The sequence below is a fragment of the Erpetoichthys calabaricus genome, chromosome 4, assembly GCF_900747795.2.
Source record: "Erpetoichthys calabaricus chromosome 4, fErpCal1.3, whole genome shotgun sequence".
Taxonomy (NCBI): domain Eukaryota; kingdom Metazoa; phylum Chordata; class Cladistia; order Polypteriformes; family Polypteridae; genus Erpetoichthys; species Erpetoichthys calabaricus.
The window spans coordinates 169,522,683-169,547,844 of NC_041397.2; the positions used below are offsets into that span (position 1 = coordinate 169,522,683).

Here is a 25,162-nt window from a genome sequence, read left to right on the forward strand (position 1 = left end):
TTGTGGCCACTTCTCTGTAGTAGATCTTTTCAACCTTAATATACTCATACAATCTGAAGACCACCATTCCCACTGTTAGATATGCTATGTCATCATTACTTAATCCAGAGATGCTAATCATTGTGCTTTCCACCCAGTGATGCAATTACCCTTTGATATGATAAGAGGTGGTTCTACTTTACTTCCCATGGTTACACCACCTTCCCTAATAATATTTAGTTCAGTGTTGTATTCTTTCATCACAAAAGATGACTCTATTTTGTAAAGTGTTTAAAAACAGGGATCATTAGGAAGGCTAAAGAAAAGGCGTATGATGAGTTGTATGAGAGGTTGGACACTAAGGAGGGAGAAAGGACCTGTACCGAATGGCTAGACAGAGGGACAGAGCTGGGAAAGATGTGCAGCATGTTAGGGTGATAAAGGATAAAGATGGAAACGTACTCACAAACGAGGAGAGTGTGTTGAGCAGATGGAAAGAGTACTTTGAGAGGCTGATGAATGAAGAGAACGAGAGAGAGAAGAGGTTGGATGATGTGGAGATAGTGAATCAAGAAGTGCAACGGATTAGCAAGGAGGAAGTAAGGACAGCTATGAAGAGGATGAAAAATGGAAAGGCCGTTGGAGGTGTTTAGGAGACATGGCAGTGGAGTTGTTAACCAGATTGTTTAATGGAATCTTGGAAAGTGAGAGGATGGTTGAGGAGTGGAGAAGAAGTGTACTGGTGCCAATATTTAAGAATAAGGGGGATGTGCAGGACTGCAGTAACTACAGGGGAATAAAATTGAGGAGCCACAGCATGAAGTTATGGGAAAGAGTAGTGGAATCTAGGTTAAGAAGTGAGGTGATGATTACTGAGCAGCAGTATGGTTTCATGCTAAGAAAGAGCACCACAGATGCAATGTTTGCTCTGAGGATGTTGATGGAGAAGTTTAGAGAAGGCCAGAAGGAGTTGCATTGTGTATTTGTGGACCTGGAGAAAGCATATGACAGGGTGCCTCGAGAGAAGCTGTGGTATTGTATGAGGAAGTCGGGAGTGGCAGAGAAGTATGTAAGAGTTGTACAGGATATGTAGGAGGGAAGTGTGACAGTGGTGAGGTCTGCAGTAGGTGTGACGGATGCATTCAAGTTGGAGGTCGGATTACATCAGGGATCGGCTCTGAGCCCTTTATTATTTGCAATGTGATGGACAGGTTGACAGACGAGGTTAGACAGGAGTCCCCATGGACTATGACGTTTGCTGATGACATTGTGATCTGTAGTGATAGTAGGAAGCAGGTTGAGGAGACCCTGGAGAGGTGGAGATATGCGCTAGAGAGGAGAGGAATGAAGGTCAGTAGGAACAAGACAGAATACATGTGTGTAAATGAGAGGGAGGTCAGTGGAATGGTGAGGATGCAGGGAGTAGAGTTGGCGATGGTGGATGAGTTTAAATACTTGGGATCAACAGTACAGAGTAATGGGGAATATGTAAGAGAGGTGAAAAAAAGAGTGCAGGCAGGGTGGAATGGGTGGAGAATAGTGTCAGGAGTAATTTGTGACAGACGGGTATCAGCAAGAATGAAAGGGAAGTTCTACAGGACAGTAGTGAGACCAGCTATTTTATATGGGTTGGAGACGGTGGCACTGACCAGAAAGCAGGAGACAGAGCTGGAGATAACAGAGTTAAAGATACTAAGATTTGCATTGGGTGTGACAAGGATGGATAGGATTAGAAATGAGTACCTTAGAGGGTCATCTAAAGTTGGATGTTTGGAAGACAAAGTCAGACAGGCGAGATTGCGTTGGTTTGGACATGTGCAGAGGAGAGATGCTGGGTATATTGGGAGAAGGATGCTAAGGATAGAGCTGCCAGGGAAGAGGAAAAGAGGAAGGCCTATGTGAAGGTTTATGGATGTGGTGAGAGAGGACATGCAGGTGATGAATGTAACAGAACAAGATGCAGAGGACAGAAAGATATGGAAGAAGATAATCCACTGTGGCAACCCCTAACGGGAGCAGTCGAAAGAAGAAGAAGATTAGGAGATCCATTAAATAAAAGTTGCTTTAATTTTTTTTTTATTTTACAAATGCTAAATCACTAATATGTAGATTCATTGATTGATATATTGTGTTTAGGACTAATATGGTAGACCATCGATTCTTGAATTGTTTCTGTCAGGCCCCTCAAAATAAATACACATACTGTATCCACACTTTCACGTAAGAAAAGAATAAACCAGAGGGAATAACAAGTGTCCTTCACAGTGAAGGTATTAAAAGTAATACAAGAAGATACCTTTTCTGAAGCGCCCTGCCCGGGATTTGTTCCTGCCTTGCGCACCGTGTTGGCTGGGATTGGCTCCAGCAGACCCCTGTGACCATGTGTTAGGATATAGCGGGTTGGACAATGACTGACTGACCTTTTCTGAAGTAATGTCCATATTTTCATTGGAATCACTTCTCTGTATTTTCTGTGTTACAACTAACATCAATAATGAAAACTAAACTTAAGCAATTTAACTATGTAACAAAATTAATTGCTTTCAATCAGTTTATTTTTTTCTCACAATTAGTTTGTTGTGCAGAAAATTCAGGTGTACAAACTCACTGAAAATAATCAAAAACTGAACTTAAACATTTCTTTGAAGAATTGCATGAGCCTGCTGTGTATTGCAGATTTAGAAAATACGGCTGCTGTTTTAAAATCGCCACTCTTAGTTCATTATTAATGTCTAGTTTTGAACTGTATTTGAACTGATTGAGGCAACCACATAACAACCACCCTCACACAGGTAGGACTGCGATGGTGCAGGTACGCTCTATGCTACCGGTTGCATCCCGGGAGCCCCTTGAACCGCTGATAACATACTCGTGGATGAGCCAGTGGACAAGGACACAACACACTTTTAGCAAAGGGTAGGTGCATATGTGCTCCAGTGCTGTTATTAAAATACAACAAAACAGAACAGCATTCAAACGTGCAGTGCAGGATAAAGTTAAAAACAAATAAAAGAATTCGATAAAATCAGTGGCTAAATCTAGAGACTATTCGCAAAACTTTGAGCCCCTAATACTGCCCGGAACTGTTTGGAACTACTTCAGAACTCACAGGAGGAGGAGATACAAACCGACAGGTGTAGACAACATTGATATCCTGGCTCCATTCCCTCCCACCTTTCCGTTGGCATCTGCAGGGCAACCTGTCGAGCCACACATGCCTCTACTGGCGAGTGTAGGAGATGCCGTCAATCAGGCCGCTCCTACTCCCTGGCAATTGCTCATTAGGAGCTCACTTTCTTCAAATTCAGGCTCCTTCAGCAATGAAGCTCACTCCCGACCACCTGCCTCTCGCTTCCTGCAGCATGGGGCACTCTTTCTCTCTCTTCACGTATCTGTCCTCTCTCCATTTAACCTCTGTCTCTCACTTGTGTTTCTCTCACTGGTCAGGGTAATATTCCTTCTTTTTCCCATTTTTCTCTCATCCTTCCTTTCTATGCTGGCTCCGTTTTTATCGCAAACTGTGGAAAGCCAATGAAGCAAATGAGACAGACTGAACTCTCACGTGCAGGTGAGTCTCACCTCAATTACCTCACCAACATCCTGCAGTTGCATGACCACGCACACCCAAGGAGATTGAGATGGCCATTTGTGCATTTAATTATTAAAAATCGGCCATCTTCTTCAGAGCAACAGAACCTCTTATACCACATGGATGCTATAAAAAGGAGTAGTACAGCAAAGGCTCCATGTGCTAGCAGTGGGAACTTCTTCTCCACTCTAATCCAAAATGCAGCCAAGGTCTTGGGCGTGAACTGGAGCCTCATTGTTGAATCAGAGGTCACATCAATAACTTGTTCTGCTGCTCTAAAGTCAACAGATGGTGATGCACTGATAGAATCTCTGATCCAGTCATATTTTGCACTGAGAAAATGTTTTTGTAAGGCTGAGATGATCGTGCACACATGGAATCACTACGTTATGTAGTTTACTGACATTAATGAATAATTTCAAGCACTCAAATGAACCTACATGCCCCTCTTTCTCTCTGTGACCCCACAACCCCAGTTTTTTTTTGTGAAGGATATAATGTTACCTACAAGATGTGGAAGGTGTGTGTTGCTGCCCTGCAACTTAGATTTAGATTTTGAAATACGTCACTAAGGTACACGAGTTTCATTATGAAGGTGTCATTATTAACCTTTTCTGAATGTTCACTCCTTTCTTCTTCCAAGAAGATTCTGATCTGATCAGTTCAATTTTTTTATTATTTTATTTATTTATTTATAAAGCACTTTAAAAACAACATAAAGGTTGACGAAAGTGCTGTACAATAAAACCCAACATATCAGACACACAATATCCAAAGGGTAAAAGAAAACAGAAACACATAAACACATGGTCTTGTTTTGTTATGTTTTACTGTAGCAATAACATCTGTCATTGTACTGCTCAGCAATTGATGAGCACTTACGAGTCCGATTGTTTCCCAGCCACTGTCGGCTCTGTGTAAATCCCCACACATTGCTTCCATTTCAGATCTCCTGTTTCATGTAATCATTTACAGCAGGGATAGGCAATGTTGGTCCTGAAGGGCCTCAGTGGCTGCAGTTTTTTGTTCCATCTCAATTTCTTAATGAGAAGTCAATTATTGCTAAAGAAACACTTACTGTATTGCTCAAGTGACATTTTTCTGCTTCATTTTAGTGGTCTCTCTTGTTAAGGTTCCCCACCCTTACTTGCTTATTTTCGTCTTAAAGAGCTGCATTCACTGTTTTCAATGGCTCCTTATTAGCAATAAGATGTAAATGACAAAGGAGCCAGCATTTCTCCATCTAACTTGTTTCCATTTTCACCTGTGTGGATTATTTAGTTAAAATAAATAAAATACTTGAATATTTTGTATGCAGTAGCTCTGCTAGTTACATGTTTGCATAAATGCAATATAACTGATGTAGGTTATTAATAAACAGTCTTTGTTGCTGTTGGTTGCTTTATCTTTCTGAAGCGCAAAACTTCGATCTCTGATTTTGTCAATAAGCTACTTCTCCATATTTAATGACATCAAGTCCTAAATGCATCTCGTGATCATGTTGTTTGACAGAGGAATGACATTAAGTTTTCTAGCTGTTGCTTCATTGATCATAGTGGAATCTGTATCAATAGTGGCAGGGAGGATTAATTCCTCTGCTGCAGTGTGGGAATTTTCACACTACTTTGTAGGAAACAAGTTAGTAGTCACACATGCAGTTTTAATTAAACAGCTCTGCTGAACACAACAGTTAAAGAGGTTTATTTTTGAAGAAATCAAGAGGCTTGTATTTGGGATTTAAAGTCAACAGGTGGTGTCTCAATGTATTTGTTTTCAAACTGTCAGAGACTAAAATTGTAAGACACACAATACACTCCCTCTTCTGTGCCAACTGGTACTGGTAGCATCAAAGGAGAAATATGCCTCATCATGTTTTCTTATCTTTGTTTTTGTAGCTGTAACATTTAGGGCAGTCAAGGTTGGTTCATCATCTGCTTTGCATTTTGTTGACAGTCTTTTCACAAGCTTCCCCATGCTGTTGGGAGAGGGTCAGATACAAGAATTTTTTGATGTTTAGATGTTACCATAAAAGACTAGGTGTGCTATCAGTTCTTTCCAATTTGATTTTGCTTTTTTCTCCTTATGTTTTTAATGATTGTGTATTATATGTGATCACTAGGGGTTTCACTCCAAATAACTATGAATATTTTACTTTTACATCTGTATGCTAGTGGCTAAAGTCTTGGTGAAAAAGTAGAAGAGAGAACCAAAAGTATCAACTTAATGTAAATTTTAAGGAGAAAAGTAAACCTTGTGGCACTATAAAAGTAGAAGAATGAAAGTTTCTAGGCAAATGTGGAAGACTGTAGTAGAGACTTGGGGAGAAATCGACCAATTCTAGATATAGAAGTGGTTTCCAACTTTTTTACATCCAAGGACCACTTATCCAACTCTATACTGTATAAGTTGTGGATAACCAGGTTAAATGTAATACTGCAATACCATAAACCCTTAATTGTTTTTATTTGATAGATCAGGTGTCCTTAAACTTTTTATTCTGAGGACCCAAATAAGAAAAGCAATGCCATACCAGAACCCAAAAACAGTATTATTATTTATTAATGACAGCTGAACCATATATAAACAAATAACAATAGTTAAATAATAAAAAAGTGAATGTGTTCCATTCAAACATATTTCATATAAGAATATTGCTTAAAGAGAGAAATTAAAAGCAAATATATTGTTAATAAAACAATTAATATAATTCAAAACAGGGAAGACATTTCTGAGGTATATCACTGTCAGTGTAAATGTAAGCTTTAGTAAAGCTGAGAGAAAGACATTCTTCAATAATAGGTGCTGCTCGAGGATGTGTTGCACCAGAAAAGAAATAAAGTAGTAAAAATAATCAATCAATGCTGTTTATTTATTTTGCCTTACATGACATTTTTAAATAACATTTTTCAAATGAGCTCCACTATTACCAATACATTTTAAATATGTTCACAAATAGTTCAACATCCCAGTTTATTTTAACATTTCAGTAAAATGGGTAAAAGTTGAGACATGCAGCTAAATTATTACTGGAAAATCTGTGTTTATTATTTGTATTATATATAGGTGACAAGATACATCTTTCTAAATAATTTGGCAAACTGTGTGGTCTGAAATGCTCCATCTTACTGAATTACATTGCACCCTACATCCTGTCTCACTCTTTTGATGTTTTCTGGTGTTCTCACAGGTCTCAATAATCCATTAAATATGTCCTTTGCACTACTAGTAGTCTTAGATTTATCAAGCCAGTTTCAAATAGTGTTACAGGAAGCAAAATGCACTTAATGAAGACTTCTTTGCACCTCAGTCAAGAGATTTATGCTTTAACGGTGAATATGTGATAGACAATGGCCGCTGAAAGTGCCTTTAGCATATCACCTTGACACCATGACCAGACTTCTGCATGGACTAACATGGGTTACAGGGCTCCCGAAATTAATCAGGATGTATGAAAAGTATTTGTTTTTTGTTTTTCAAAAGATATTCCTGCTGCTAGGCTGGCTGATCCAGCCCTCTTTTACTTCTTCACTATTATCCCAGAGATCATTTCTGCACTTGTTAGTTGCATGTGTGCTGCCATCTCTGAGTTGCTGGTAATGACAGAGGGCAGCTGTTAGACAGCATTTGCAACTGCAGGAGAGCCGAATACAGGCTGTTGGAACACAAAGCACTACTAAGCAAGTGTGTGATGACCCTTCACAAACATCTCTGTGACTCACCATTCAAGAAACATTGCCACAAGCCACACATACTGTATGATCTCATATAATAAACGATCACTAAAACACAGGGAGGATTAGCACAAAATCATAGCACTTAATCAATTACACAGTCATGGACCACCTGAAATAAAAGTGTCATTCAAAAACAGTGCTGTAGCTTGCATGAAAACTGGCAGGGGATCAGTGTGGCCTAGCATGAAAATCATTAGGCACTATTTCAATGTTCCATCTTCTAACACATTGCCATTATAAATCTTGTTTTTTGTCAGGCATTTGATATGTATGGGAGGGACAGTAACCATATTCATTAAAAGATTCAAAGATCTGAAAGATCCAAGTCAAGCTTCAATTACTTTTATGCCAGTAGCTAGGAAAAAACATTTCTTTCAGGAACTAGGAGACAGGAGAAACCAAACTGGTGCACTGAGATAAGGTGGAGTTAAAAACATGGGGAAAATTCTAGCAAGACACAAAATAAACTTTTATTCTGTCAGAGATAAATTTGTAACCACAAACAAAGCCAAAAGGATGTTCTTATGTGCAAAAAATCTTAACACTACCTAAAACTCATAATCCAAAGTTCATAGCAATACCTCTTTATCTAGTCTTTATATTCAAATCACATATACTGTCACAAACTTGACCACAAGTCATAGCAAGGTTTGGGGCAGCCACCCGTATAATTGGTATCTTGGCTGCAAAATCGTAAAAATGTTACACAGCACTGATGTACAGAAAACTGAGTCCAAAACAAAACTGAGGGAATAGGGAAAAGGTGGAGGCTTTTAAAGGGGAAGACAGAAAGTGAGGTCAAAGGAGTCGAGCTCATAAGGGTCTTCAACCATAGGCTCGAGCCCAGACGTGACATCACAGGAGCTGGAGCCGGCAAGGTCTTCTTCCATAGGCTCGGACCCGGAAGTGACGTCAAGACGATCAGGTGGAATCTCCCGTGAATGGTCTGCAAGGAAGGGAGAAAAAGAGTCAGTGCACTCTGCCACATCCCGGTCTGATTCGGAATTGTCCTTACTCAAGCCCTTTAGTTGCCTCCCATGCGCACCTGTGTGACAACACTCAGAAATTTGTTTTGATTCCTCAGTCTTAGATAGCCTCTAAGACTATGATGCTGACCTTTATAGTGGTGACTCAGTGGTATCACATGCCCCATCTTCTCATTTTCACATGGTAACAACAACAAGGGTTCGGTGGCAACTGGGTGACAGTCAACTCGGCGAAAAGACAACTCAGCGAAAGACAACTTGGCGAAAAGACAACTCGGCGAAAGACAACCCGGCGAAAAGACAACTCGGCGAAGGACAACCCAGCGAAAAGACAAGTTGGCGAAAGACAACTTGGCAAAAGACAATTTGGTGAAGAAACAACTTGCCGAAATACAACTTGGCGACATCCTTTACCAGTTAGGTAATAGTTAGGTTCAAAAAGATTTTTTAATTATATTTAAATGACAACATGATTTAAAATGTTGAAAATAAATTTACATAATTGACGAACGAACTTTATTCTGCAGATGGAACAAACTCTATCTTACATTATCTTCTGCAATCAAAATTGCTAATCCTTTATATAAATTGTATTGATTGTAATCGTATGATAGTGTTATTTAGGATACAAAAGGTGACCTGTGAGTACTGGTTTAAGGAATATCTTTACTCTCAACGTATTGGGACTCTCATAAAGCAGGTGATTCTGCTGGATTTTCCCGGGCCCTATGTTGTCATTTAAATATCATTAAAAAATCTTTTTGAACCTAACTATTACCTAACTGGTAAAAGATGCCGCAGAGTTGTCTTTTCGGCGACTTGTCTTTTCGCTGAGTTGTCTTTCGCTGAGTTGTCTTTTCGCTGAGTTGTCTGTTGTCCAGTTGTCTTTTCACCGAGTTGTCTGTCGCCCAGTTGCCCCTGAACAAACAAAAAGACTACGCCAAATCTCAAAATGTCAGAGCCCATTAAAGAGAAAATGGCATTGTGGAAGCAAGGATATAAAGTTCAAAATTATTAACACCTTTTAAATGAAAGTGAAAACAGATAAGAAGTACATAATTAAATCCATTATTTTTGTGAAGTCTCAAAAATTAGAGAAAAAAAAAACAGAAAATGCAAAATTAAACATTCCGTTATGGAAAAAAAATCTTTTTGTCAGATTTGTATTTTTGCATATCATTCTCTTTGCTTTATTTGCAAATAAGCAAATGGAATGTGAATATTAACTATTAGGAAACTGTATGTATTACTAAGATCATTGGAAATCTTGTCATTATCTTTTAGAAATGTTTTCTTCTTTGCTTGTTTCTCTTACAGAAATGCCCCTAAAGGGTGAAATGGGTCCACCAGGAGAGATGGGACCCCGAGGACCTCCTGGGCCACAAGGCCCCCCTGGGATTCCAGGCCAGGGTTTACCAGGACCAATAGGAAATCAAGGACCATCAGGACCACCCGGTTATCCTGGAATTGGAAAACCGGGTTTGCCGGGAATGCCAGGCAAGCCAGGTGGTATAGGTCTCCCAGGACAAAAAGGGGAGATGGGACAAAATGGAGAAGCAGGACCAATGGGTATGCCAGGACCACCAGGACATCCTGGCCCATCTGGACTACCTGGTTTGGGAAAGCCTGGTGGTCAAGGATTGCCAGGTCAGCCAGGATTTAAGGGAGAACCTGGGTTCAAGGGTCCTTCGGGTCTTCCAGGCCTGCCAGGACTTAAAGGTGATAAAGGAATAGGCATGCCAGGGTTACCTGGAGTAAAGGGTCCTGCAGGACCACCAGGTCCACCAGGACAAGCAGGACTTCCAGGAATAGGCAAACCAGGCCTTAATGGTCTTCCTGGGGCTCAAGGTGGGCCTGGGAAACCAGGACTTCCTGGTGAGCCAGGAGTACAAGGTATAGGAGGTCCAATTGGGCCACCAGGTCCACCAGGTCTTCCAGGTGCTGGTAAACCAGGACATGATGGTATCCCAGGTCAACCAGGCTTTCCTGGTGCCAAAGGAGAAGTGGGTCTACCAGGTTTGCCTGGGGCACCTGGACTACCTGGTATTGCAAAACCTGGTTTTCCTGGACCAAAGGGTGAACGTGGAATTGATGGAATCCCAGGTGCCCCAGGACCTAAAGGAGATAAAGGTCATGGAGGTATGCCAGGAATGGCAGGCCCTCCTGGAGCAATTGGACCACCTGGTTTGCCTGGGCCCATGGGGCCTCCAGGAGGTGTTGGGTTTCCTGGTCCTAAAGGAGAAGGTGGTGCAGTAGGTCCAACAGGTCATATAGGCCCAAAAGGAGAATCAGGCCCTCCTGGCCTACCAGGTCAGCCTGGATTTCCAGGAGAAGCAGGACAACCTGGACAACGGGGTTTACCAGGACCTTTGGGACCTAAAGGTGAAAGTGGGCACAAAGGATTGCCTGGTCCAGCTGGCACATCTGGCCAACCTGGTCCAAAAGGAGAAAATGGACTGCCAGGTGAACAAGGACTTCAGGGTCCTATAGGCATTCCTGGCATTATAGGACCCAGTGGTCCAATTGGTCCTCCTGGATTACCAGGCCATAAAGGAGAGATAGGTGCTCCAGGTCAACCTGGCATTCCCGGAATAGGTAAACCAGGACCCCAAGGTCTTCTTGGGCCCCCAGGAAAACCAGGTGTCATTGGACCATCTGGTCAACCTGGCCAGCCTGGTCCTCCAGGACCACCTGGCCCACCAGGGCCTCCTGCACCAACACCAGGCTTTGGACAGATAATGCCCGAGATGGGTCCTCGTCTAGATGGTGTGAAAACCCCACCCAGCGGGTACAAAAAAGGCAAGAATGGAGAAGTAATGGGTGGACTTGGAGGTTTTCTGGAGATGCCTGCTTTTACAGCTGAGCTGACAACACCTTTTCCACCAGTTGGAACTCCAGTTAAGTTTGACAAGCTTCTCTACAATGGTCGTCAGAATTACAATCCACAAACAGGCATCTTTACATGTGAGATTCCCGGAATTTACTATTTTTCCTATCACGTGCACTGCAAAGGTGCCAATGTCTGGGTGGCACTCTACAGGAACACTGAACCAATGATGTATACATATGATGAATACAAAAAAGGATTCCTTGACCAAGCTTCTGGTAGTGCTGTGCTTCAACTTAGACCAGGAGACAAAGTATACATTCAACTGCCATCAGAGCAGGCCGCAGGACTCTATGCAGGTCAATACGTTCATTCATCATTCTCTGGATATTTGTTATATCCAATGTAAAGTCAAGTATAACATAAACACTTGAAAATGAAAGCAATTCTGTACTGTCCAAAGCTACAGTTATTGTTGGAGAATTCAGACCAGCTTTAAAGAGCCAAAGGCAAGTTCAGGTTTGAAGGTTCTTGTATGCACAGCTTCTTGTATCCTCTGTGTGGGTGTATATTAACTACATTCATGCTATATTCTCTCGCTCAGAAAATAAGCATTCCTATGGAACATGTTTTTTCATGTTGACTTTTGAATTACTCAGTCTATTTCATAGTATCTCATTTTTCACTTTACAGTATCTTTTATTCTATCTTTGATGTCACATTACTTAATGAACTGTAAAATTAATGTAGATAACTTTTTTATTATAAATATGTTCACAGTTCATTTAATGAGTGTGTTTTACAAAAATGACATGACAAAGGTAAAAATCTAGAAAAATGTAAATGATAAAGGCTACTCCATGTCACAGGAACGATACTCTCTGCCCAGTGAAAATAACAAATGAGCTTATGTAGTATTATATGAAATCAACTTCAGAAATTGGTGTATAAGGGATTTTATATGTTATGGTATAAGATGTTTGTTATTAAAATAGCAATATGTTTTATTTCAGGACTTAAAAATATTTTTCCCCAGAAAAGGAGAGCAGTAAAATCTAGGATGCATTTTTAAATTAATCCTTAAAGTTTTATTCATGAAATAATGTTATAAAGGTGGTGAGTGGCCGCTGCTTGAAGGTTTTAAATGTAGAAAAACCTTGGAAAATGTGAAGTGTGATTAGCTATTTGCCCTTATCAGATAACAGGAAGTGGAAGAGTAGATTCTTTAAAATTATAATAAATTAATGTAAGGTTCAGGACAAAACTTAAGTAGGCTTTCATGTTGATGCTCGTATTTGGATTGAACCATCTGATATGTACATTACATAGTCAAATATTACATAAGAGCAAGACTGAGTTTTCTTTGTATTCTGATTGTCCTTTCCTAGTGATACAGTCTAAGGTAATAATATATTGAAAATACAACTGAAATAGATTTGATCCCATTCAAAATTTAATGGCCCATGTGCGTGTACAAATAGTAATATAAGAGAACCAATAAGCATTTCTTAAAGATTGCTCTAGAGAAACTGCATATGAAAAAACCATAATCCCTGGAAAGGGTGCCATATTGCAGTATTAATGTTGTCATCACTGCTATCAAATGGACTTACAGCTACAGTTTTTTGGCTACTATATTAAACTTTTTTTTTTCTTTTCTTTTTTCCCCCTATTGTCCAATTTTACCTCACCAGCGTAAAATCATATGAAATATTTTTTGTTCCAATATGGATTAGTCTGGGTCTCTGCTAACAAGCTGAATTACCTACCAAAGGTTCCATTTTGTTATTTGTTTCTGTAATTTATTTGTCTGACTACTGATTGCCTAAATTTGTATATGAGCAGAAGGGCAGGAGGACCACAAAAGAAAAGAAAATGAAGAAAAATTGAAACAAATATGATACTTTGTCTGACAATGGTGCTAAACTTTTAACCAAGACGATTAATGAGTTGATTTTTTTTTTTATTAAAGACTGATTCAATAAAATAATGTGAGGTTTCTGGGTGTCTTTGTCTCTGATTTATATCTGGCTAAATAATGAATATCAAGGATAGCAGTAAACAGTGATGACCATAAATCCAGCCTCAGTTTAATGACTTTTGTAACACCAAATAGCAAAGATTTTATTAACAGTTAGGAAAATAGCTACTGGGAAAATATATATATATATATACTGTATATATATATATACAGTGATCCATCGCTATATCGCGCTTCGCCTTTCACAGCTTCACTCCATCGCGGATTTTATATGTAAGCATATTTAAATATATATCGCAGATTTTTTGCTGGTTCGCGGATTTCTGCGGACAATGGGTCTTTTAATTTCTGGTACATGCTTCCTCAGTTGGTTTGCCCAGTTGATTTCATACAAGGGACGCTATTGGCAGATGGCTGAGAAGCTAGATTGCTTACTTTTCTCTCTCTCTTGCGCTGACTATCTGTGATACTGACGTATGGGGATTGAGCAGGGGGGCTGTTCGCACACCTAGACAATACGGACGCTCGTCTAAAAATGCTGAAAGATTATCTTCACGTTGCTATCTTTTGTGCAGCTGCTTCCTGAAACGACATGCTGCACGATGCTTCGCATACTTAAAAGCTCGAAGGGCGCGTATTGATTTTTGACTGAAAAACAAACAAACTCTCTCTCTCTCTCTCTCTCTCTCTCTCTGCTCCTGACGGAGGGGGTGTGAGCTGCCGCCTTCAACAGCTTTGTGCCGTGGTGCTTCGCATACTTAAAAGCCAAACAGCCCTATTGATTTGTTTGCTAGAGATTGTTTTCTCTATCTATGTGACATTCTGTGCTCCTGACATGCACTCCTTTGAAGAGGAAAATATGTTTGCATTCTTTTAATTGTGAGACAGAACTGTCATCTCTGTCTTGCCATGGAGCACAGTTTAAACTTTTGAAAAAGAGACAAATGTTTGTTTGCAGTGTTTGAATAACATTCCTGTCTCTCTACAACCTCCTGTGTTTCTGCGCAAATCTGTGACCCAAGCATGACAATATAAAAATAACCATATAAACATATGGTTTCTACTTCGTGGATTTTCTTATTTCACGGGTGGCTCTGGAACGCAACCCCCGCGATGGAGGAGGGATTACTGTATATATATATATATATATAGCATTATAGAAAGGGATTGGGTCCAAGATAGGAATCAGCCCTGGCCAGTGGTCCAGGCTGTTGCAGGGTCCTCTCATTCATACAGAAACTAAGAAGCAATTAACCTATCATGCTCATCTTTAGCATTTTTGAGAAAAACCTTCCACACGACACAGGGAAAAAGTGCAAACTTCACATAGACATTGACAAGGCTGCTGTTCAAACTCCCTATCCAGCAGCAGTGCTTACCACTGTATTAACCGGAAAGGTTTCTGTTAATACAAAGAAAAGCACTATGCTGGGTATGCGGTTTGAACAGCAGCCTTGTCAATGTCTGTGTGAAGGATTAATGACAGAACGTAAGCAGAATAAAAAATAATAAGTTTAATTTTGAAAAAAAACCGTTTAATTTTTTTACCCTATTTTTCAACTTTAACCCTCTTTAATGATGCTTGAAGCACACAGCCATATTTTTTGTTTCTGCTTTGACTTGATAAGACTCCCAATAGACAATTAACAATATTTTCCTGCTTTGATTTGTAGAGTGACTTTTTATATGTGTTTTAAACAGATTTGACATGTTCTGGGCTAATAAGAAAATTAATTAATTTCAGGGTTTGAAGCAATTTAGAAAAGAGGTTGTGCACCTGTTAAATATGGTTTAGGCATCTGTTACTAAATTCACTTATTCCCATTCATGGTTTTGAGGGCCAATGCCAGTACTGCCATCATGAGACACAAGGCAGAAGTCAGTCCTGTACAGCACACCAGTGCATTGCAGAGTATACAGATGTATACTCTCACACTCACCCTGAAAGGAATAAATGAGTAATATTAAGTATTATCCTTGAGTCCTATTCCCATTATGCTAGTTTTGTTCTCGCATCCTAAAGACATGAAAGTTAAGGTTCAATGTCAATCTAAATTGGCCTGGTTTGAGTGAGTATCTCCTGTGTTCAGTAATTGTAGAGTCAAGAAAAGCTAGTGCTTATCTTTGCAGTTTCAGGTTCATGGTAAACATAACCAGCCCCTAGAAGTTCCTACTGAAGATCTTTATGATACAGAAAACCACAATAACTAAAAGAAAGATACTCACAAATGAAGGTGGAGTATACAAACTCCCCAAAAGTCTTGGAGCTAAATCCAGCAGTTAGAACCCCTACACTAACATGCCTACCTCTGACTCAGTGCACTCAGAAATGGCAAAGGTGTGAGGCCTCCAAAATCGAGTCAAAAGCAGGCCAGTATTCTATCTAGTCTGTCCAGAAAGTCTCACTCATCTGCAGCCTGTGTGACTACTCAGCAGGCTGGCTTCAGCAAAACTGAGATAAATTATCTTTGGAGTATATACATAAGTCCCAAAATATCAAAATGCACTCACAAGGGAGAGGATAACTTAATGGCTGTATCATGTCACATATTGTGGATGTCAGATTGCACAAGCAGGAATTGCAAATTACTCGACTGTCTCACGACTTTTCAGCACTGTTTCACAGTTCTGAATGATCATGTGCTTGTCACACTTTTACAGCCAATAATGTGCTGCTTGACACCAATATTTTTCAGGCATGGTAAATTTAGTAGCAGCTTTGGGCATGTCTTTTTCATTTTTCCATTTTGTTGTAGTACAAGAAAAATTAGACATTAGGCAGATGAGCCTCTCTTCAGCTTGTGAGGTTCTAAACATTCGCTTTTCTTCTATTCTTGCAACAACATTGTATGCATTGTACTTCTGGCTGAGTGCCCACTGGTTGTCAACTTTCACACTCAGGGTTCAACCTACAACTAAAGACAAAATCAGACCCATATCATTTTTTAGGGTGAGTCTCAGACCACTATGACTGAGTTGCTGAGGACATCAAACTGTCACAAGAGCATAGAACAACTGCCCTCAACTACTAGAGATTATATAAATGAAGCCAATGATTGAAAATTACTGGTAAAGTCATATAGTGTGACAGGGCTTAAAGCAATATTAAGGGCAAGAGAAATAAAAATCTTGATCAGTAAATTTGTTGGTCTGTTTTATTAATCGTTAACTGCTTTAATTCAGAAATAGTCTAATTGGCTGAATTTTAAAACAAACTCAAAAATTAATGAGGAATTGATTTCCACCCAAGAAAGCAGATATGCATAGAAGATTGACTACACAACACTGAAGCACTTTAAATACATTTCTCATCTTACAATTCAAGGCTAGTATAGGTGGGTGCTTTATTGTGGTATGGTTCTGGGCAACCTCTCGTTAGAGCGTCAACTCGTTTCTTAAATGAACAGATTCTTTTCCTGTAGATTCACAGTTATATATCAGACTTCTTTCGCTATTTTCAGTTACATATTCATATACTTACCAACCTTTGGGATATACAGTTCATAATTGCAATACATTTGAACCCAGGACTGTGGTATACTACTTCATTGTTAGTTGTTCCTTCAGACTTCTCCCTAGTATGACTGTCACTCTAGTGCTCCTATCCCAACTGGCCTAGCTGAAAAAAGAACTCAGTTCCCAGCCCCTGGTGGTACAAGATAGTAAACATGCTCAAGAAGAAAACAGACTCAATAAGTTTTAATCTTTGAGCATTATTCAAATAACTAGTGCTATAAACAAAAGCAAATAGAGTGTGTGGCATTTCACACCATTCTGATGTCAGAAACACTGTGTTGTATCGTAGTGCACTTGTGAAACCACATCAGAAGTGGCAGCCTATAGCAAAATGTGCTCATACAACCTTACACCCAGAAGCGGTGGGCTCTAGTGAAGCCCACTTGTAAAACTATAAAGTGTGCACATACTTTGTGGTAGCACACAGCCAAGTAACACAGCAGCATTTGTAAAACTCTGAAGTTACAGTTTCTCAGCACCTTTGAAATTATTATCAACTAATTATCAATTTTACATCACATAAATCCATTTTACAACATGTTGCTGCATTGCCCAAGCTCATTCTTAGTTGTTATATTGGCACACTTGCGGATGACATGCTTAGAGATCAAATCACAGAGAAAACAAATACACCTTGCATTCAAGAACGATTACTCATAGAGACAGACCTTATACTACAAAAGCCATTGCTATTGCTGGGCAAATTGAATGTGCTGTGACTGAAGCTAAAACCATGGATGTTAATACTGAATTTTCTGTTAATTCTATACACAGAAATTTACAAGATATGGAAAGAGCAAGGCAGGAACCTGCATTTAATGTATGAGCACCTACAAAACAAACAGCAGCAGCTCAGCCTTCAACTGAGGTGCAACAAAAAACATGTTATTGCTGTGGATCTTGAATGCACCTCGCTAATAACCCCACATGTCTAGCAAAACCAGTAAGATGCAGACAGTGCGGTAAATTTTGGACTTTTTACAAAAGTATGTCGTGGTGCCACATCCATTTGTGCTGTACAAGAAGTTACTTGTGGACACTGGTACAGCAGAATCAGTTCTGCCTGAAGAAGTCTACCTTCAGCATTTTAGTAATGTACCTCTTGCCCAGTCAAAAGTGTAACTAATGACTTATATGTAGAAACTGATTCTAATACTGGGATGTATTATTATTTCATTACAAGGGATACAAATCATACACAAGCCACATTTTACATTGTGCCATTGGGAGCAACTCTGTTAGGCATGGACCTTTACAGCCCTTACATTATATAAATTAGAAATGGACAAATTACAGCAAAAAAATACCAAATGATTCTTTATACAAGATGACAGTAATGAACGTTAAGAATACTAAGACACCGGGGGTGACTAAGAGATATACACATAAGGTTAAACTATGACGTCTACCATTTTTTTGTCCATGAGGCTGTCTCTAAAGAGTTAAAGAGACTTGAACATAAAGGCATTATAGAAAAAAAATGATTCTTCACTGCGGTGGGTTGGCACCCTGCCCGGGATTGGTTCCTGCCTTGTGCCCTGTGTTGGCTGGGATTGGCTCCAGCAGACCCCCATGACCCTGTGTTCGGATTCAGCGGGTTGGAAAATGGATGGATGGATGATTCTTCACCTTGGGTGTCATCATTAGTAGTAATCCAGAAAAAGTCTGGTGAAATGTGTATGACCACGAACCAAACAAGGCTGTGGCGATAGAATGCCACCCTTTACCACACACTGAAGAAGTGTTTACACAAGTGTTGCAAGGAGCTAAAATGTTCTCTACCATTGGTCATCGAAATGCCTACCATCAAGTACCTTTACATGAGGACAGTGGAGATATTATGGCATTTATAACACATAATGGACTTTTTCATTTTTCATTTGGTCTGGCGCCTGCTCCAAGTGCATTTCAGCAAATGATGTTGCTTATACTAGCAGGGCAGAATGGGGTGCAATATTACTTAGATGACATTATAGTCTATGTGGACTCACCATCCGTTCATGAACACAGTTTGCAAGCAGTACTCCATTGTCTTCATGACAGTGGGCTGCATCTTAATATGTCAATTCAGAAAAACTGAATATACATTTTTCGGCCATATCATTTCTTGTGCTGGCCTTCAGCCCAATGTAGAACACATAAATGCAGTAACTGAAGCTCCTCCGTCTCATGACATACACTCTTTACACTAATTTCTTGGAATGACTGCTTGGTACTCCATGTTCTTTCCAAGTTTTGCCACTTTGATGAAATCTCTTTGTGCACCGCTTAGGAATTCTGGAGAATTTCCTTAGACAAATGCCGCACAGGAAAGCTATAATCAAGTTAAGAAACTTATAGCTACAAGTCCAGTGTTTGCAATTTTTGATAGTTTCATTGCCTACAGTTGTAACTACAGATGCTTTGGATTACAGTATTAGTGCTGATCTTACACAAGATCATTGTGGAGTTGAGAAAACTGTTGTGTTTGCATCCCATACATTTTCAGACTGTGAAAGACAGAACTCTCCTATTGAAATAGAGGCTGTTGCTTGCGTGTGGGCCACATAAAAATAGTGTATCTACTTGCAGGGATGCCATTTTACCTTACGCACTGATCACTGTCCATTAACAACACTACTCACTAGCAATGGGCTACGACAAGCAGGCATGAGAATTGCAAGTTTGCAATTGCAACTACACTATTCAGTACAATCCTGGGCATGGAAATACCACTTCTGACAGTTTATTGGGCTTGCCACTGTTTGAGACAGTATCTGAACAAGACTTTAACATGGAATTTGTTGTGCTAGTTTCTGTTGACATTGCTGCAGTGACAGCAGATCAGTTTCAAAGTTCTTGTGCTGCATGCCCTATTTTACAGTACAAAAGGTTAATATTTACCAAAGAATGGCCTTGTACTTGACTTACTATTTGTGGCACTCATTGGGTCATTGTTCCAATTACAGTTTAATATGATTCATCTGGCATATTCTACACATCAAGGGATTGTACAAACAATTTAGAGACTCAGGAATTTATTTTGGTGGCCTGGTACAAACTCCCAAGTGGAAAATGCTATAAAATCTTGCACAACTTGTACACAGCATAATAAAACTGCAAACACAAATGCAGCTCCATTACAACCAGTGCCCATCCCAAGAGTGCCACAGAGAACAGATGGGCATCCCAGCTGGTCGACAGCATGACTTTGGGATAAAATGGAAGGTGCCAGGGGATGGACAAGCAGAAGATGGAGGCCAGGAGCACTTCTATCCCCCATACTTTAGGTGGCAGTGGTCCAATGGAGGTGTCCCAGCTTGGACACCCAAAGGGGTTCATGGGAACTGGAGTCCGGAAGTGTAGCCCTGTTGATATGCATGGGTGCTGCAAGGGGGTGCTGTCAGAGGGGGAATACCCTGGTTCTGAAACAATCTAGAAGTATTCCCCAGAAGTCATGCTGTGTCACCAGAAGCTTTTCCGGGTCCAGTATAAAAGGAGTCAGAGTCGGGAGGCAACGGGCAACACTTAACTGGAGGTTAACTATTGTTGTTTGTATGTTTTTTGGGCTGCGTTTCACTGTTTGTGTGTGTGTTGGATTTAAAAACTATTATTTGAACCTGTGACTGTGTTGGCTAGTATTGGCTCTGGGGTTAGGGGCTCAGTGCTGCCCCCAACAGATTACAACAACTTGGGACAAACTGGTCATTGAAACTGTGGGATTATTCCAAACTGCACCACATGCCTATTGCTATGCAATTACACTTAGCGACTACTTCAGTAAGTGGCCAGAGGTTGCTTTTACATCTACTGTGACTCCAGCAACCAGTATCAATTTTTGGTGTACAGTTTTCAGTAGGGAAGCGAATCCAGTGGAAATTGTTATTGACAATGGATCTCAGTTTGTTTCTTCTGAATTTGAAGCATTTCTTGTTGATGTTTACTATCCACGAGCAAATGGTGAGATACAGTATTTTAAAAGGGTGTTAAAAGACTGTGCAAACCACAAATACTGAAGGAAAGCCTTGGAAGCCATTTGTGACTGATGTTTTACAGACATATCGTGCTACTGCACATGCAATAACACCAAGGTCACCTGGTGAACTCTTATGTGGTTGCTCACTGATTACTAAATTAAATGTTAGTGACCTGCTTTCAACTGTGCCATTGAAGCAGCATACTAGTGTGGCACAGCATGTATGACAGAAAAGAGAAAAAATAAAAGTATACAGATATGCTTCGCCAAGCAAAATCATCTTCATTCACATGTGGGAGTTTTGTGCATATTGGAAAGCCAGGCATAGTTCAAAAGGATCATTCACAGTTCAGCCAGCATTACCAGGTAATCACTCAGAAAAGCCCTGCCTCATACCTCTTGTCAGATGGCAAGATCTGGAATCCAGTTCACCTTGCCCCAGATACCCATGTAAACTTTTGGTTGTATTAATGTTTAAAACTGCAGATTAGAGTTATCCCTGTGTTAAAAAAAAGGAAGAGAAAAAAAGAAAAAAAAAGTTACTGTATGTCTATGTGTTGTGATGTGAGATTTTGCATATAACTTAATGAATATTTTGTATGTCTTTATTTGTAATTTAGGCCAAGCAATGTAATTTAGTGTTACTTTGGTGAGAGGCATTCATGTTTGCTCCCCCACCCCCCACCCCCCCACCCCCTTTAGGACTGAGTCTCTTTGAATTTTACGACAGAGTTGGGGGAAGGGGGTGCTTGACATGGGTGTTTCTCTGCTAGAGTCTTTCAACCCACCCACAAGGAAACCAGGTTGCCTAACTGGCAAACTTTAGCTCAACAAATGGTTTTGGGGGATGGCAGGTATTAAGATGTTCTATTTCCCCATTGGTCTGAGGTATGCTTGTTTGGAATTGGCTTGTCTCAGAGGCCTTTAAGTACTATGATGCCCTATTGGCTGTAGGGGTGGGACAGAGAATCTATAAATTTACTTGTTTAACCTCACACTATCTCTCTAACTAACATCTGAAAAAAGCATCGCTTACTAACCTCTGATGATGAAGACAACACAATGAAGAGCACAGCTTGGCAGCCATATTGAACAGGCTTTTGGCCTGTTCTGAAGAAAGCTGAGCACCAATGATGCCTTAACTAGAGAAATTTTAAATAACTACAAGTCTGTGTGCTGCCTGAAACTACACATCACCATTTAATCAGGTTGTATGGTTGCCAATATTCAAATGTACTTTGCATATTGTTATTATTTATGAATATTACCAATAATACATTGTTTTATGTGTAACTTAATTCCTGCTTGTCTTTTTACTACACCCAATTGCTTGAGGTTATAGATATAGAAGGGAAGGTGGGGATAAGTTATACAGTAATCCCTCGCTACTTTGCGGTTCACTTTTCGCGGATTCACGACTTCGCGGGTTTTTAAATACAAGTGATTGCCCGCCTATCGCGGAAGTTATGTTCCAGACCCATCAGCAACAGGAGAAAATCCGTGATATAGAAAGACCATATAAATAAACATTTTTATAGTTTAAGCCTTAAAATACCCATCCCACATGCTTTAAACACATGTAAACTTATAAAACACACTTTGTTAACACATATGATATGTGGATGTCGGGCTAAGGATATGAGTAACATCTCACTATTATAAAACATTTTAACTTCACGCAAGACAAGACAGTGAGACAGGAAAATTGGTGATGTACAGGCTTAAAATTATTGACACGCAGAGTGACAAGCAGCACAAAGCCAGCACAAAGTCCACTTCTCCTTAGCTTCAGCTCCCCACCCCCTTGACAATGCGAAGTGGCAGGAGCGTACTGCGCTTCCGGGGAGGGGGGGTTTGAGCGAAGGTGCGTTCAGCTCTCACACACGCACACACACCCCCACTCCTCCTCCTTCCGAATGCGCAGAGCGACAAGCAGGCATTTTGGCAGAAGCAGCACAAAGTCCATTTCTGCTCAGCGTGAGTTCAGCTGCCCCCCTTCACAAAGCGAGTGCAGACACATTGACATCTGATCGCTGCGTGCAGTGTGCAGTGTTGGTCTGAGGTGTTTAAGAATGTAGAAAGTGTTTAAGAGCATAGGAAGTGTTTATAAGAGCGTGGGAAAGGTTAACAAGAGAGTGAGAAAGGTTTATAAGAGTGTGGGAAGGGTTTATAAAGCCTTAAAATATGTATAAATAATAAAATAAATATAGGTCGCTACTTCGCGGATTTTCACCTATCGCGGGGGGCTCTAGAACGTAACCCCAGCGATAGGTGAGAGATTACTGTATACTATAATACCTTATACACAGTGGTAGGTGTGCGGGATTAGGCATTCTGACAAATATAATAAAAAATAATAATAAAATAATAATACAAAAGGGGAAAGTACAGCAATATATTACTCTACCAAGACAAAACACTATGTATCATCTTTTATTGTAATATCTAATACTATTAGTGATTGTTTATCTTTTCCTACAAAGGAAGCATATGTGTGATTCTGATGTAATCAGTCAGGAGGTAGAGGGTGCTGTGAGGAAAGTTGAAGAGGAAGAGAAAGAGAATAAAGGAGAAGAGGAAAAACTAACAAAATTACATAGTACATTTGTAACGGTCATCTGGAATATGTGTGTGTGTCACTGTGAGTTTGCACCTTTCCTCATTCCTGTTATTGGTGGAATGGCTTAATTTGTAAGGCTGGCCAATTGTACAGGGGGAGGGGAGCACCTGGCTTGGAGGGCTCAACAGCCTGTTTGAGGAGAAGCCAACGGTATGTAAATGGGTGGCAGGAAAAAGGAGAGAAGTGCAGAGCCAAGAGAGAAGCGGACGCCATAAAAGGAAAAGGCAAGGGGAAAGAGATTGACACCACATGGGTAAAAACATCAGGTGAACCCAGGTTCTATTCAGGACAAATTAGTTTCCCTGAGTGGTGAAAATACAGTATTCGGGAGAGGACCTGACGGAACAGCACAAGGGACTGTTGATCTGTACGTTTCCCAGAACAGGAGGTATGGTTCAGCGCATCATTCCCCACCGCAGACTAAGATAGTCATCCCTAACACAGAATATTTAAAGGACTATGAATACATTATTTATTTTCATTTTCTTTTTCTCAAATGTATGTACTAGTGGCGTATGTGGTTAAGTGTTTTGTGCCGTGATTTGTGTTGGGTGGGAAGCACTGCAGCACCATAATATGTATATAGGGGTTTTTGTTACAGTAAGTGTGTATAATTTCTTCCAATTATATCGTTTTTTAACTTAACTCTGCATTCACTGGTGTGTTTCTGTACTTGGGGTGGTGTAGTAGGAAAATAATGTTGGTCACTCGTGCCCCAGATTATTATTTCTTTTTTTTCTTTGCTGTCACTCTAGGACGGCAGCGCATATATAATCATGCTGGCTCAAGGAGTAGTACACATTTGTTTCAACTATTCAACATTTTGGCAACGAGGATGGCAACTTTCGGACTCAGTCCTTGTTGATAGTTGTGAAATGGCCCACATAACATTTCATGCTTCAGGGCCCCAAAATTGTAGATCTGTCGTTGCCTTTATGTCACAAGATGATTGAGGTTGACAGCTCTTTTACACACATGTCTATTGCTGTTGGAATAGTGGTTCCTGTGTCTGTGTATGAGTGTTCCCTGTGGTTTCATTCTATATTAATTACTCACCTTGTGTTTAGTGTGTAAAAGGAACAGACACCCAATGGGATAGTCAGGCCATTCAGCATGTGTCTATGATGGCCAGAATGTTTCGGCTTTATTAATGTCACCTCTAAGCCAAACCTTTCCAAAGTGGGTATGTTAACAATTTTGGAGTGTCACAACGTGGCTTAAAGGATGTTGCAAAGGAATGCCCTAATTTGCTTTAAAGCCACATTTCAATTTCAATTTTGACCTTCGATATACAATAAACAAATCAACAGTACGGCTGTTGAATTAGCCAAAAATTAAGATTTGACTACTCATATTAAAAATAATTATATATTCAAAAATATCTAAATGTAATATTCTTGGCACTGTATATTGTGAGGAAAAGAACTGAGTTCAGCAAGATCATGGGGACACAGTTGGAAACTTGTTAAATGTAAAATCTGCACAAACATTACGAAGTTATTCTTCATAAAGTGAATCACAGACACTTTGGATAAGCTACCAGGTAGAGTGATAGACATTAGGATTTTAGGGACCTTCAAATCTCAACTTGATGCTAATTTGGAGAAATTAAATGACAGAGTGATGAGCTCTGTTGGGCTGAATGGCTTGTTCTCATCTAAATTTTTCTAATATTCTAAAAAATCTCAAATTATTTCTTTTTGTCTTTACTCCTACTGCATTGGTGATTTATGCAGTTCAAATATTGTGATTAATGTGGCACTGCAGCTAGTGCTGCCCACTCACAGATCCAGTTTCCTGCTTTGAATCCCATTTCTAGATGATATCATTGTGGAGTGTGCATGTCATTGCAGTGCCTTGAAGGATTTTCCTATGGGAACTTTATTATTTTTGTTCCCATATCCCCAAAGACGTGCAGATTAGGTGAATTAGTGATTTTAAATTGGCTCCCATGCGAGTGGTGCCTGTGATGGAC

The 25,162-nt window shown here is 40.0% G+C and overlaps 2 protein-coding genes across 2 annotated transcripts in view; both read left to right on the forward strand.

Moving 5' to 3' along the window:
• Positions 1-13,115, forward strand: part of col8a1a (collagen, type VIII, alpha 1a) — a 181,136-nt gene extending 168,021 nt beyond the window's left edge. Inside the window, exon 6 of the mRNA XM_028799917.2 lies at positions 9,606-13,115. Within this exon, the coding sequence (XP_028655750.1) occupies positions 9,606-11,524 (1,919 nt within the window). The 3' untranslated portion in view covers positions 11,525-13,115. The remainder of the gene's footprint in view (positions 1-9,605) is intronic.
• The window catches only part of jagn1a (jagunal homolog 1a), a 469,310-nt gene that overhangs the window by 185,062 nt on the left and 259,086 nt on the right, over positions 1-25,162 (forward strand). The gene's annotated exons all lie outside the window — the stretch shown is intronic.